Here is a 15,330-nt window from a genome sequence, read left to right on the forward strand (position 1 = left end):
ACACTGTTCTTGGAGAAGCAGTTTGAGATATGAAAGAAGCCATTTGTGAAGCTATCCCACAGAGCTTCTGATTTGGGACCAAGGTTTCCAAACAGTATGATAGAAACCTTGAGAGGGTGGAGAGCTTGTATTTGTAGCAATTGTCATACTAAGTCCAAGGATGTTACATCCAAAAAGAAGCTACTGCAATCTCTCATTAAATCAAAAAAGAAGCTACCACAATCTCTCATTAAATCAAAAAAGAAGTGACCAGAAAACCTCTTAAGGAATGACAGTATGTCCCTAAGGCCTAGAAACCTTTATCTACAGGCTTAAAAGGTAACCATAAAATTTATTATCATAATATCATAAAAGAGCTGTCATAGCCTTATGATGACATCTGAGTTTTTAAGCAGTAATAGAAATAGTCCTTTTGCTTACCAACATATTATATACATTGTTTATTAAAGAAGCGTAATGATAATACTACATTCATTGGCAATGGGCCATGGATATAACTGAAATTTAGCACCTGATTCTGCACCTACTGCTACAGGAAAGTCATTTATGCCTGCATCCTTTAGAGCTTTCTACTCTTGTTTCTCAAAAGTGGAGGGTAGGGGGAAATGAAATGCGCCTCAAAATATCTGACTTCATTCATTAGTTTCGATGTATCCCAAACATTTTCTCAGGCCTATCAACAGGTAGACTGGTGTAACTCCCATTTGAGTTGACACTGAGAGATACAGTACTTAACTGTCTCATTAATTCCTTATTACTGTCCTCAGATTAAGAGTTCTTTGGAACTTTATTGTTTGGACTCTTTTTTTAATAAACCTTGAATTCTATGTATCTGTATAGTATTTTCTATAGTACTTTATCCGTTTTTCATGGAAATACCTGAGCAGATGAGAAAGTCATCACAGTGGGTCTAAAGGAATGCTAATCTCTGCAAAAACATCTGGACACTGGATATTGTGCATTGGTACCTAATCCTGGTCTTGTTGAAGTCAGTGGTGCAAAGTAGTCATTAATGTCAGTGGTGCAGTTTCAGACATTTCCTTAATCACTTCACCTAGAAAATCTGCATTTGCACCAAGGGCTTCTTCTCTATGCAGTTAAATCACATTTCAAAGGACTGTTGTCGTAAACAGCTTTAAAATTATTTGACCTAGTTATATAGAATATCTATAGAAAGCTTTTATTACTTCTTTATGTCAGCAGATAAATACCATTGTTACAGACATATACTTGGGACTGCAGCCGAGTCTGTCCAAGAGCTATTTCCTTTTTGCCTAGGAGATCTTTGAGAACTCGTCTCAGAGCACTTAGGGGCAGCTTTTGCTCTGACTCCTGTCTTTGGCCTGGTGCTCCGAGTCTCTTGCATATGCAGCTGCTGTACTTGATTTCTTCTCTTGCTAACGGTTTTCTTTAATGTGACCCATGTCCTGTGTCATTTTTTCTAGTTCATCATCACGGGAGTAAAATGTTACGTTCGGAATCAAACTCTTCAATTACCACTCAGCCTACTATAGGTTGGCAAACCCCTCTCTTTGTCTCCCTCTCCTCCTCTTCTCCTCTCTTTTCATTTCCTTCCCACTTTTTAAATATATATACTTTTAACAATATGCTTCACCCATCACATTTAGCTTAATGTGTTCCTACATGGGCTGGTGCTTTGCAAGCTTATTTTTTTGACACGCTTTAAGAGTGTTTCAAAAACAACTGTCATTCACACTGACACAGTTAAATCCTAACATGTCTTGCATCTATTCTTGCAGAACATTCTCTCATATGTGTGTTTGTGTGTGTGAGTGCTTAGCCACCAATTACTTCATCCTAGTTTGGATTTTATGTTCCTCATTGCATGTTGCCAAACTACATAACTACATAGTTTTGAATAAATATATTTGCTGCTTTCCTGTAATTTGTACTTAGCAATTTCTTCTGGAACATCCAAGCAAGTATTATTTATTATGAGTAGCTGTAGATTTAGCAAAACTGCTCATCAGGTTGTGTCTATGTATTAATAGTTGATTGATTAACAATGATTTAGCACGTTGAGCATTCCATTATCATGCTGACTTCCTTTGACAGTGGTTCATTCCTGCTGGCATAAAGTATTAGAATAAGTGAGTTCTGCACATAACTCTTCTGTGTCCAAAATAAATGCATTACACAGTAATGCATTTTATTTATTGTTAAAATGTGTTGGAGTTGGCATGGCGAAAATGGCTAAACTGCCTTGTGGCAATTTTCCTGTCTGACTAAATGAACACCTCTCTTTGCTGCAGCTAAAGGGAGGACAAACGTGGAGCTGCGTGAGAAGTTCATTTTGGCAGATGGTGCCAGTCAGAGCATGGCAGCTTTCCGACCAAGGGGCCGTAGGTCACGACCTTCTTCAAGGGGTGCCTCTCCCAACAGATCTACTTCTCTGTCAAGTCAGGCTGGCCAGGCAGCTGCTCCACAGGCAGTTGCTACAAGTACACCGAAGGTAAGGAGAAACAAACAAAAATACATCTGGGTTAACAGATCTGGGTTAACAGATTGGTTATTTTTTTTCTCACTTCCTCCAACAATGCTGGTGCTTCTCCTAGCTGATAAGGAAGAACTATCTCCATTTATTTCATAGTCTGGGGAGGATCTGAGAAGTCTTTTCAGTGTATTTCCTCTACTGCTTATTTATGACACAGGAATAGAAGAATTCTTTACATATAAGGCAACACATGAGCTAACTGGCAATTTGGGAGTTGCTGTGAAAGAGCAGTGAAGCTCTCCATTTAATTTAGAAAATAAGTTCTTCCATCGCTTTGTTTCAGAATGTTTGTCATCACCTTTTCTTTCTGCTTAGTTTTTACTTCTACTAGAAGATTTGATCTCCCAGTGACAACCTGGGTATCCTTCTACATGTCATTGTTTTCCATCTACTGTCCTTCATATTTTGATTTACCATTGTTTCATACAGACACCCCATCATTTAACACGCAACTATGGTAAACCATGGTTGACAAACAGCAAAACGTCAACTCCTTCTAAGCCACCAGAATCCTCAGACTATCAAGGGTCATCTGCAGAGGTACAGTAAGGACAGAGATTCTAGTCTAATGACCTTCCTTCACTAAAACTGTCACCTCACTAACAGCCACTAGAGTTTCAGTGCTTCAGAGCTGCAACATCTTTGGCATATTAATGGATTGTGTTTGTTTTAGAGCTTTGTCAAATTATTTCTTTCCTTAATTTTCTTCACAAGTCTGTTGGGTTTTTTTTTTTTCTTTTTGTTTTTTTTTGTTCTGTTTGTTATGTTTTTTGACTTTCAGGAAAACTCAGCCTCAATGAATTAATGTTTAAAGTGCAAATGGTTAATAAATCAGTGTGCAATGAACTGGTTGAGCAAATGTGGAAAAGTAGGAAAAATCACGATCTCCAGTGCAAAACCACTAAATAAAGAAATACCCAGTCACTGTGAAGAAGATGGCACAAAAGACTGACTGTGATACATAAATGTTTCTAACAACTGGAAGTTTTGTTTAGGGGGGTAGTGACCAATCGTTGCTCTAATAAGATAGCTATTTGATGACTTAACAGGAAATGAGCTTTGGTCTTATTTCCAGCACAGGACTTGCATAGAAATTGCTGCTGTAATAATTAGGATTGTGCCAGCATTTAAGTTGTATGACAGAAATTTGAATGGGCCTGAAGCCAGAGTGTCTCCTCTCATGTCATTACAGTCAGTGAAAAGATTGCAGCTGGATCAGGCTGCAGACTGACTTGTCACTTGTAGGAATTACTCTTGCCTTGGGTTAGACGAAGGGCTCAGGGAGGAGAAGCTTGTGCCACCATCACCTCTCTTGTACCTGCTTTTCACCAATCTGCACTTTGATGCCTGTTGCTATTCATGTGACACCTTCTGGTGCTGGGTTTATATGACCTTGGCGTGGCTTTGCTCAAAGATGCATAACGAACTTTTCACTCCCTCCTTCTGTGAGGGTGGGTGCCTTACCTGTGCACACTGCAGGCTTGTGTATGTATACAGCACTTCAAGCACATGGGGCTGTTGCTTAGAATAAGTAACAATAGCACAGAGTTGAGTCAGTTTCAATTTCTAATATATTCCTCTATTTCTTTCATCTCTTAGCTGATTGCAAGATTAATTGATGGTACTTAAAAGGGTTTATAGATGTGGAAAGGTGGTGTTTTCATCAAATTACAATGAGGTGAAAGCAGTTGGTGTTGATTTCAAATGGAGCACTTCTTACAGCTGCCAGTTAGTTTCTTTTATGTAAACCACCATGGTTTAAGATTATAAATGGAACAAGTAGGGTAGGGTAGGTTGCAGTGAATTTCTGGGGCATTCTGCAGCATTTTCTGCTGAAGAGAATGGTTATTCATTTTACATGTAGACTGTACTTAAGTTTAGGGCAAATATTAAGAATAAGCTTGATTTCTTCTTGCACCAATGATTCTGCCCCAGTGTCTTGCCCAAAGTGCTGAAGTGGAAGTAATTGGGATCTTTCCCTCAGTAACTAATTCTACCCCACCATTTTATGGAGGTCAAAGGCACAGAACACACAATGCCAGTATACAGGCCACTCACCATGCCACATTCATCACTGCAATGTTTATTCATTGTTTTGGAATTTATTTAGTATTTTTGTGTTAATTAAATTAATATGGATACTGTGGTTTTATATGCATGCACCTCCTATCGTACATTCTGCGTGCGTTTTGAGATTTGAGGATTTAATTCTTGTGGCTTTGAAAGAAATTGTCCCATTTGGGGCAGATAGATTGTAAATCAAGACTCAAACTGCGAAAGCAGGCAGGGGTCAGCTTGTGGAGTAGAAACATTTCAGACAATATATTGAGAACAAGAAAACATTCTAAATTACTCTTATGTCTTTTTTCTGCCAGAGGCTTTGAAATTCAGTAGTTTTATTTTGCCTTCAAAATATTTGTAAAATTGAAACAAATATTTTCATGACTTATAACCAGTGCCAGAATGGTGGAAAGTCAAGCTATGCAGACATAAAACCTCCACTACTTGTCTCTCTTTAAGTCAGGTACCATCAATTAATCTTACATACGTTACTAATTACAAGAAGGTCGTATTTTTCTTTCTTCATATGCATTGAAATATGCATAAAGAATGCTAAAGGGTTAATATCAAGCAGACTGTTAAAGTTATTTTGTTGTTTGACATTTGGACTACGTCAAATATTAACTGCTAAAATTTCACATCATGAAAAATGTAGTGACTCAAATCAGTACTTCAGATTTGCAGTGAATGTTGTTGTGATGATCATCTTCTACACTATGAGCTACCTGTTACCAGCCAGACCTTGTTTTCAGTAGTGGCAACCAAAAATAAATCTTTTTTCTTTTTTTTTTTTTTTTTCCTTTTTTGCCTTTTGCGTAGGGAACACCAATTCAAGGAAGTAAGCTCAGACTGCCAGGATATCTATCAGGGAAGGGTTTCCACTCTGGAGAAGACAGTGGCATCCTGTCAACAGCAGCTACCAGAGTTAGAGCTCAGTTTGCAGGTGAGTGTCTTCAGAGCTTGATCTGCCACTTGCTTTGTTTTCCACCTGAACACTTAGGGTCATGTTAGGTTGTGAGGGAGATGTCAGGTGACTGAGAAGGAGTGAAAGTCCTACCTTAGTTTTGCTAAGGGTGCACATAATAAGGGTAATGGCCCTCTGTTTACATGGTTGCACAGCCAGTGCATTCAGCTCTGGATGTGCAAATTCATGACTGCAGCCTTCTTGACAATGGTATCTCCAGTGTATCTGCCCAAGGAGCTAGGGAAGAACCATTTGCTTAAAAGGTTCAGTTCTTCACAGTGTTCGCTGTGATGGAACAAAGTGGTCACTTAATCGTGACTTATCCATTCCTTGTGAAAGAAGAACAGTGGGGAGCAGCTGTAGATGACTTTATTAATGGAATATCCCGTAGAGATTTTGAAAAGAGTATATGAAAATAGAAAGCAATGAAGCTGTACTCTTTCAGGATCCTCAGAGCAGCTCTGTACAAGGGAAAGGGCTGGATGGTTAGAACAGAAGATAGCTTTACTGTCTTTCCCTCACATCTTAAGGTCTGTAAACCATACTGAGCAGTACTGGAAAATCCTGTTCAAAGAGTACATGGTTCTATGGGTTATTTGAAACAAGAGCCACCTAAGATTCCAGTTTCAACTTTTATGTTGTTCACACGTACAGGCTACAAGATTTGTTAAGATTAGAAATATTCAATAAGTAGTAGGAAAATTATGAAAAACCCACATTAATGGTCTTCTGTTACAGATTCTTTGTTGTGGTTTTTTCTTCATGGCACATTGTCTGAGCAGGCATTCACTTTAGCAGGGTTGCTGAGAGCTCATTTACTGAGCCCTTTCTTTGGGAGAATGTGTACTCTGCCCTTGTTTACTTACAGCTTTCAACTGTATGGGTTTGACCTTTTTTAAAAAGGGTACATACATTAAGAAATCCTGAATGCGTGAAGAGGCCAGATACTGAATTCTTTCAATTCATAGCTGAGAAAATGGTAGTGGAAAGAAAGGCTCTGGCTGTTGAGTGAATATACAATGTGTTTTTAGCAAGCAAAGAAAAGTTGCCAGGATAATGCATTTTTAATGAGATGTGCTAGTGACAAATTAACTATGGCTCAGCATTTGATCTCACGTTTCCTTCTCTTTAGTGGGAATTATGGCATCATCTAGCTTGCCTGGCAGAGAAGTTTAGTTTATTCAATGAGGAACGTTCAGGGTTGCCAAAGACCTAGCAAAGTCCTGCACACCCTTTCCATCCTTACCTCCAATACTGAGGGATATATTCTCTCTCTCTAGAAACCAGAAGAACTCCAAGCAGACCTGGAAGCCGAGCAGGAAGCAAGGCTGGCAGCAGGTCCAGCAGCCGCCGCGGCAGTGACGCATCTGACTTTGACATTTCAGAAATCCAGTCTGTGTGCTCAGATATGTCAGAGACTGTTCCTGCCACAAGCAGACCGACACCCCGAGCAGGTTCTCGGCCAGGATCAGCCAAGCCTTCCAAAATTCCAACGCCCCAGAGAAGGCCACTAGCCAGCAAACTAGACAAGTCCTTGAAGAGATAATATGATTGGCTCCATAAAGGTCTTTTCTTTTTGCATTAAGTATTTAAGTTCGTAAGATGTAAAATATTATGTAGAAATTATTGTGAAATATCGCAAGAGGTGGATTTTTAATTCTGCAGATGGCCTTATTTGTGTATTTGTCTTCTTATTTTATGTGTATAATTTTTGTCAGATTCTGGTTTTGGTTTTGCCATATCCTGTGAGAAGGGGGAAGAGTTTTAATGTAAACTAACAGTTGTACACAGTAATGTGTAGAAAGTACACTAAAAATAATTGCCGAATGTACAGTGTACCGAATGTACAGTAAGTCTCTGCAACCTCAATAAAATAGGCCTATCACTATGTCATTAGTTAACAGTAAAGGATACCTCATGATTTTTCTTTAAAAAAGAAAAAGAGAATACTAAAAAGCCAAAAGACACACATTTTGAGCTAACTAAACAAACACTAAAGGATGTGCGGCAAAAATACTAAGGAATACAAACCCACTTTCACAGTACCCTTATTTATACAGCATCTCTCAGAGAACTCACAGAGTTAATTAAGCACTTGCCAGTAATATGATACTCCAATACCTTGCAGCATTTCTGTGCCATTGCTTTCAATGAGGCCAGACACATTCTGGATATCTGAACTATTATTCTGTAAGAATATCAATATAAAGTGCATTCATGTAAATGTGAGGTTTTCTTTTGCTTGAGTGGATGGTAGCACTGTATCATTGAACTCATTTTGTATCAAAGCAATTTTGCTTGCAGAAAGCTCCAAAATAAACATGTCCCTTAACTTTATTTCTATTGTATTTCTTATTTCACAGGAAGATAATTTTCTGCATTATGTTTTAGGGCATATATAATTTCAGATGACCAGTAATTGCCATAGGAGCATACGCTTTAATGTAATTTCCCATTGTCAGCAATCAGATTTTGGTTAGCTACTGTATTTGTTTAATAAAACACTAAATTGCACATACCAGATCATATGACATTATATGTAATTATTGTGTGTTGAACGTTATTTTGTCCATATTAAACTGTGACATTTCTATACCATGTATGAAAGGCCTGAAGACCAATTCAGTTGCTCTTTATGTCAGAGAAATATTTTTGCTGTTGATTTATTCTTTGAAAGTATTAATAATAATTAATTTTCAGTGGAAGAAGGATGCAGCTTGAAATGGGAGTGCTGTAGAACAGCTGGAGAGATGCTGTAGTGACAGAATCCCTAGAAATTCAAATTTATCTTTGATAGTATCAGGAAGACTTGGGTAGAATTTAGCCAGCATGACAGACCAAATAGTCAAAACCTGACCATTTGTATACCAGAAACTGCTGTAGCTTTATTACAGCAATTTTAGGGGAAGGCTGGGTTTTGGTTGGTCCCTTAGCATGCTGAAAATGAAGCAGAAGCTCAGTTGATTACATTCAGATACTGGTGATATCTGCATTTGTTACTAGCACGTCTTGGCAGTATTACTATAGGCAATGTTTTCACAAGAGCTTCCTGCAGACACACAAGTTGACTCACACAATCTGTTTATAAGAAACAGGAAAACAAAACAATACCCAAAAAGATAATTGAATCAATGCAAATCCACTTGTGTCAGGATTTCCTCCAACACAGAGCTTTGTGTGTGTTTGTGGGAAGCAGGCAGTGACCAGTCCTATTGCAGCTGGTTTGGGAATCAGCACATGTATTTACTGAGTACTAAAGCATCAGCCTCTGCTGCAGTGCTTTGTGTTTCTGTGTTTCATCTCTCCCATTGCTGCTATTTGTCCAGTGATAGCTTTCCTCAAACACTAACATACATCAGGATGACGCAGTGCTTTTTGGAACCACCCTTGGATAAAGAAGTGGTCTACATGTACAGATGGTCACTGGAGCATCTCTACTTGGCAGCAGGAGAAAGCAAAAGGGTAGAACTTGGGCACTTGTGCTGGTAACTTGGCTGTAAGAGGAGGTGGTGCTCAACATGACATTCCTGGTGCATTTTAAATCCACAGGGCTGAAGGTGAAGAATGTAGGGATGGCAAATCTGAACAACTCCTTTGCAAGAACAATTCCGTAGTTCAGTTCCTTGTGTTCCAAATGGACGAAGCAGCTCACTCCACATGAGGTAGTGTTGGAACTTACTTTGAAGCACCTTCTATGTAAATGTTACTCTTAGCTTAAATATATGTGTAATGCTTCATTAATTGTGCAACTTGCTGGATTTTGTATTATAACTTCACAGAAATATTAGAGCTGTGATCAGCCTCTGAGAAACTTGATGTCAGCTGAAAGAGCCCAGGGACTAAGTGGATTTCTGTGGCTCATTGGCTACTGCAGAACAGAAGAGGCTGGGAATGGCAAAGAAGGGAAGTTCAATTATCAGCTGGAGAGAATCATCCAGTATTGGAAACCCAATTAATAGTAAATTAAATGGGGCTATGAATTCTGTTCGAAAACCCAAATCTATCTCCTTACCTCATTTTCCTCTTCCAAAAACTAACTGCTTTAGATAGATGCTAAGAACTCCCAAAACTGAGGCTTTCCAAAACTCTGCTCCCTGTGTTACAAAAATAATAGTGAACATCAGATCTTCTGCACATCTGTGACCCGAGGACCAAACTGCAGAATTTGATGAACTTGTGGCTTTGCCAGTAACTGATGGGTAGCTCAGTTTTAGTGAATGTTTTTTTTAAAGAAAGAGGTGGTGTTCAGTTTCCATCTCCCTGTCATTCAAAAATACTTCTTCTTTGGTGCAAGCATAAATGAGAGAGGAAGGATCAGCCCCGTGGTCACATCTTCACCTTTTTTAGTCATGTGAGTTTTTACCTAACCTCATTACCAGAGATGCATTTTCTCCCTTCTGTTATCTTCCTTCTAACAACAGGAGATGATCATGAATTCACCCAGCATGCTGGATGACTGAGTAGAAACAACCTTTCTGTGTGGTCTGTATCTTTGGATGGAAAATACACCGTGATTCGCCTGCACACGGCACGAGCAGAGGTGATGGCAAGGGAAGAAGGCTTGGAAAGCTGATTGCAATGAAACCCATATCTTTCAGTGTATGTTTAGCACATGGAAGAACTGGCTCAGTTCTAGATTCCTTTACTTTTTCAGTCATTTTCAGCTTTCTGCATTTCTGTTTTGCTGCCTTCAAAATGGGAAAGTGTTCATGGAATATTCTGAAAACTGAAATCTGTAAAAAATACACCATTAGAAGAGCTAGTGATGCCTTGTGGCCTAGGCATCCTCAGCTTCTTCAGTTGAGGTATATTGGGAGACCCTTAATTACATGCTAGTATAATAAATGATGGTAATTCAGGCGTTGTCTACAGCACATCTCTTCACAAAAGCATAAGGATGAAGTTATGTGCAATCCTTATTTAAAAATTCATGCATTTCATGAAAATAAACTCTGATGCAAGCAACTATGCCATACCATAGTCAGCAGCAATGTTTGAAACTGTAGCTGCCTCTGCTGATGTCTTGAGATGGGACCAGCGAGACTGTCTACACCCCACAGCTTGTGTATGAGAGAGGGGCCATAGGACCTATGACATTGGTCATGATATGTGACCAGAGAACACATTGCTGAGCACTTGCTGTAATACTCTGTAAATAACCACAGTGATGGAAAATAATAGTTCCCTGATTTGCTGTATCTCACTACAGCTGCCCTAAGAGCTTCCAGGTGTTTCCAGTTCCTGGCTGTATGGCAGCATTTGAGTTCATCCTAGGCTAGTGGTATTGAGCTTGATGGTTGCTCTAAATGCTGACCATAGTCGGGAGTGGTGATGTTAGTGGGCTTATACCTTCATGCAGGGTGAATGGAATTTTGTCGAACAGAGAAAAGGGGCTTTCCTGATTAAAATTGTTCTCTCTGCTGAATTTGAATAACCTGTTTGGAGATGTGGAGGTGGGAGAGATGGTTGGCTTGGTTGCTTGCTTCTTTTTCAATAATGTTGGCAGGTTAAATGCAGGTAGGTTACTCATCTCTGTAGAAAAAAGATGTTAAAAAGGGGAATGTTGCAGAGGAAAAGGGAGGTCTTCAGAAATGATGGATAAAACGGCATGTAACTTGCATGAAAATGCTTAGTGACTGATACTATTGAAGGGGGTTTTATGCAGATTGAAGTCCTTCTGTTAAGACTTGCTCAGCGTTTGGCTGTTGCAAATGAAGTGGTATCTGGCCTGAAGCTAAAAGAGTCTTTGGGTTTGTCTTTTCATAATTAAGTAATTCTTCTGAACTGAAATTGTTTAAATAGTGTGAATTGCAGCTTGAGGTGCTCTAACTGCATTTCTGTATTTGAAGGCTAAAGGAAAGACTGATGAAGGTGAATTGTGTAACTTATCTGGCATCTTGGATGAGTCAGTGCGAGAAACTTAATAGATGTGTTCTTAGAACTTGGATGATTGAATATGAGTAAGAGCCCCAAGCCATAAATCAAGCCCTGTCAGCATCTACAGGGTTTTTTGTTCCTCCAGGGGGAGGCAGCCAGAGTGATGATAGCTCTGTCCTGACAGGAAAGGCTGACTTGAAGCTTTTTGTGGGGATCACGATGGTTTTTCCAACATTCAGAGGAATATCCAACATCATTATTATTTTTCGTCCTTTTGTGTCCTGATCATGGCTCTTCTAAATCCTCTTTTATTGGCAGAATAAGGGGGACCTAGGGACCTATGGAAGACTGCACTGTGTGGGCAGTTTTTACAGGCAATGAGTTCATGTGATAAAGAAATATCTCTCTAAAAGTCTACAGTCAAAGTGTAAGATAGGAAATGAGTCAGTTCAAACTAAAGATGAAAAGGCGTGTAGATGCTGCAAATACTGATCAACTCCACATTTGCAGAAGAGGCGGATAGCTTCACTTCTAGCAACACTGATTTGAAGCTTTACAGACCAAATCAACAGATCAGTGTCATGAGGAGTATGTAGTGGCTGCTACAGGAACTGAAAGTGGTTGCTACAGGAAAGTAGCTGAGCTGCTAACTGGAGCCCTCTCATGTGAATGTGAGATGATTGAAAAGTGTCTAACATATAATGCAAGCTTTTTCTTAAGCTGGTAAGCTCTGGAAAACTGCTGACCAGTTTGGAGGTGAAAAGGTGACAAAAGCATTGTAACATAGTAACAATGATGTGTTAGTGGAAAACAGTAAATATGCTCCAGAAGAGTCGGCCTAGCTTCTGGAGGGAACTCACACCTTACAAGCTGCTGGAAACCCTTGAAGGTGTCAGTGTGGACAAAGGTTGAGATAGACCACACGGCTTTGCAAAAACATTCAACAGGTTCTCAAAGAAGTAAGCACTTATGGGATCAGAAGAAAGGTCTTCATGAGGGTAAATAGCACACTGAAAGCTAGGAAAGACAGCATAGGAGAAGGTGGTCAGTTCTAACAGAAGAGGTCTGCAGTGGAGCTCTTGGCAGGTCTTAACACAAACATGCAGACACTGGCTCACAAGTTCCTGAAGTGCACACTGTTGGAAGGGTGCTCTGGAAAAAGGCATTGCTGTGTTGATTCATCCTGCCTCGTGGGAGATGTGCATTGCTTTGGGCTGACACTGAGAATCCCTCAGTGACTAGTTCAGCCCCAGCCAGCTAGCCTTTAGATGGCTCATTCAAGTTGAACAAATGTCACTCCAAATTAATGAGTCTATTTCTAGCTAAGGGTGCCATGGGATGGGATTATCATGAATGGTTTGGAAGTTCTGCTGCTGCTGGATTTTATCACACACCATTTTGGTGCACTAAGTGTATTTTAGGGATATACAAAGCATGGACAATTGTATAATTTAGCACAATTTCTAGTACCATTCAGGAGATGTAAACCATGTAAGATAGGTGGAGAATCCAGTCACATTACTGTTCTCAAAAGACTTCAGGACCTATTGAGCATTCCTGGATCCTTCAGCAGCAAACCCAGATACAAGCATGTTCCCCCCTGTGCTGCTTCCACTTACATACACCTCGCAAGGCACCTGCAAATCCTGTTTCCATGGGGTGCTCTGGCAGGCTTTGCACATCCTTAAGACCCAAAGCATTTAAAAACTTAAGTAATTGAAAAGATACCACACTGACATGTTTCTATTCCTTTCAAGTGTCCTATGGATCAGAGGAAGATACCAGAAAGGGGTTTTCCTAAAAGACATGAACAATACATTAGTTCGGAGGGGTTGCTGTGTTTGGCTGGGTCTTTGGTTTTGTTCTGTTTTTTTTTCTCTATTTGCATTCTAAATAATCATAATTGAGTGTGGCTGTGCATAAATAGATCTTTCTGGAATTAAAAAAATATGTTTTAAGTTCTGGGTTCAATGAATGCTTACTTAAAACTGTTTCTTTGAATAGCTCTCCATTCAGTCAAAAATGAATCCAGAACACAGTTTACTACAGTGGAACTTGAGGACAAAACATAGCCATTCATTTTAAAACAAGTTTAATTTGTTCTATAGAAATACAATGAGAAGTAGTAAACAAGCCACAAATAAATCAGGCAAGCCTGACGCTTTTCCAAAAGGAAGGCAAATCACTAGCAGTGAATGCTCTTTCCACACATTGTTGGTTTTCCCTTGCGAAGTATGTTTGCAAGTACTCGGTGCAGTTGTTCTGAAGTGTAGAGCAGCTCTCCGGCACTTCCTATTAAGCCGAGCAAGCTGCATTTCCCAGCCAGTGCGTGGCTCTGTAACAAAAGCCGAAGCGATGCTTTGGGCGGCCAGATGGCGAGGAGGGTGTGTGAGTGTGAGCCGCAGCTCCTGAACTCGGGCTGAACCTCCCGCCTGTGGTCCCTGCACAGGCACAGCTGCCTCCTCGCCCGGGAGACCTGGCAGTGGCTGGAGGGAAGCAGCCTGTCGGGAGGCGATGCCTCATGATTCCTGCCGATGCTCGGGAAGATGGTTTGTCTGACCGCAGCTTGCTCAGGCACTGGAAAGCCTTCGTAAACCCAATGCTGTGGTTGCTCAGCCAGCACAGACTTCTCCATGTGATTTCTTTTTTAAACACATGCTGCGTTTACTTGGGAGATTAAATAGCGAAGAAATAGTCTTTGATAATCTCTTACCCCCACACAATTTAGGGGTTTATTTCCTCCCCCTCTTTCTTCTCCCAGCTTATGAGGACTTATTAAATGTTTCCAGATTTTTGAGGAGGGTTTTGTTCTTAATGATGCAAAAGAATTTTAATATAGCTCTTGCTAATGGAAAAGCTCTTGTTAATTACTGATGGAAACTTCAGCCCCTGAGTGAGCGTTTTGTATTTGGTAGCTTTAAAGCTTCCTGTGTGAGACAACTCCTCCTCCCCTCCAAGCTCCCCCTCTGTTTCCAGTGATGTGTCTATGACTCTCTAAAAATTTTGCCATGATCTCATCCAATAAAACAACCCCAGTCAGTACTAGCCCAAATCCTCCTTCAGGCTGTGGTGGTTACAGGGCCCCAAATCTCTCTCCTCATTGCAATGCCTTGAGGTCAGTGGTCTGTCTATGGGCAGAGCTGGTGGCTGGGGTGGGTGGCAGACAGCTGCTTGGTGGCCCAGTTTCAACAGAACAAGACTTCTATGATAGCTGGGCATACTCACCCCCAGCAGCCAGACACCTTTTTTCCCCCAGCCTAGACCATGCTGCTGCTGGGAGGGTTCTTCACAAGCTGCACCCATCCTCTTTCTACTTCAGGTGGCTTCACTGGGCTCAGCACTGTCTGTTTCTTTCAGTTAGTTGCTGTATCACAGTGATGGCTATGTACAGAGCAAGAATTACCCCGGTGACTTCCAAAGTCTGCAACTGAATAGCTGTTTACTTGGTCAGGAATAGTTATTGATACCTCTTAGCTGCTCTTGCGTTTCTTCTTTGGCAGAAATCTGAGCATCTTCTCTTTGTGTCCTCCACAGGGTGTTTCTGCAAGTGTGGCAGGTGGGAATTTAGGATCGCCCTTCCTGAAGGTGCACACGTGTTAATGTGTACTGAGTATGTAGCTCCAAGTACATGCATGCAAGGTGAAAGTGGGACCCTGATAGGCTTAGTTATATAGCGTGCTGTATACAGGAATGTCTTTTCATGTTATGTCTTTAGTAGCCAGACTTTGGCCCTGAGTGCTATGTTATTAAACTCTGAGGTATAAGATGTGGTCTCCAACTCTACATCACCTTGCATGTCCTGCTAGTCAACAGAGGTGGACCAGGATTTATGCTACTTGTGTGTGAATACCTCATAGGAGTAACTGAGTAGTGCAACTCAGACTTGCAAGTTACCGTTTGTTCTTTTCTAATC

At 40.4% G+C, this 15,330-nt stretch overlaps 1 protein-coding gene across 11 annotated transcripts in view; it reads left to right on the plus strand.

Moving 5' to 3' along the window:
* The window catches only part of DST (dystonin), a 293,848-nt gene extending 285,785 nt beyond the window's left edge, over window positions 1-8,063 (plus strand). For 5 of the 11 annotated variants that reach the window (XM_061347863.1, XM_061347864.1, XM_061347867.1 and 2 more), the window contains 5 exons: window positions 1,446-1,514; window positions 2,274-2,473; window positions 2,945-3,055; window positions 5,396-5,519; window positions 6,821-8,063. In XM_061347863.1, the coding sequence (XP_061203847.1) occupies window positions 1,446-1,514; window positions 2,274-2,473; window positions 2,945-3,055; window positions 5,396-5,519; window positions 6,821-7,086 (770 nt within the window). In that variant the 3' untranslated portion in view covers window positions 7,087-8,063. The remainder of the gene's footprint in view (window positions 1-1,445; window positions 1,515-2,273; window positions 2,474-2,944; window positions 3,056-5,395; window positions 5,520-6,820) is intronic. The other 6 variants (XM_061347868.1, XM_061347870.1, XM_061347871.1 and 3 more) reach the window with 2 other exon arrangements.
* Window positions 8,064-15,330: the final 7,267 nt, after the last annotated feature.

This window comes from Neopsephotus bourkii, unplaced genomic scaffold, assembly GCF_033783945.1.
Source record: "Neopsephotus bourkii isolate Nb327-2 ecotype Australia unplaced genomic scaffold, CSIRO-AGI_Nbou_v1 NB_330, whole genome shotgun sequence".
NCBI classification, from domain to species: domain Eukaryota; kingdom Metazoa; phylum Chordata; class Aves; order Psittaciformes; family Psittacidae; genus Neopsephotus; species Neopsephotus bourkii.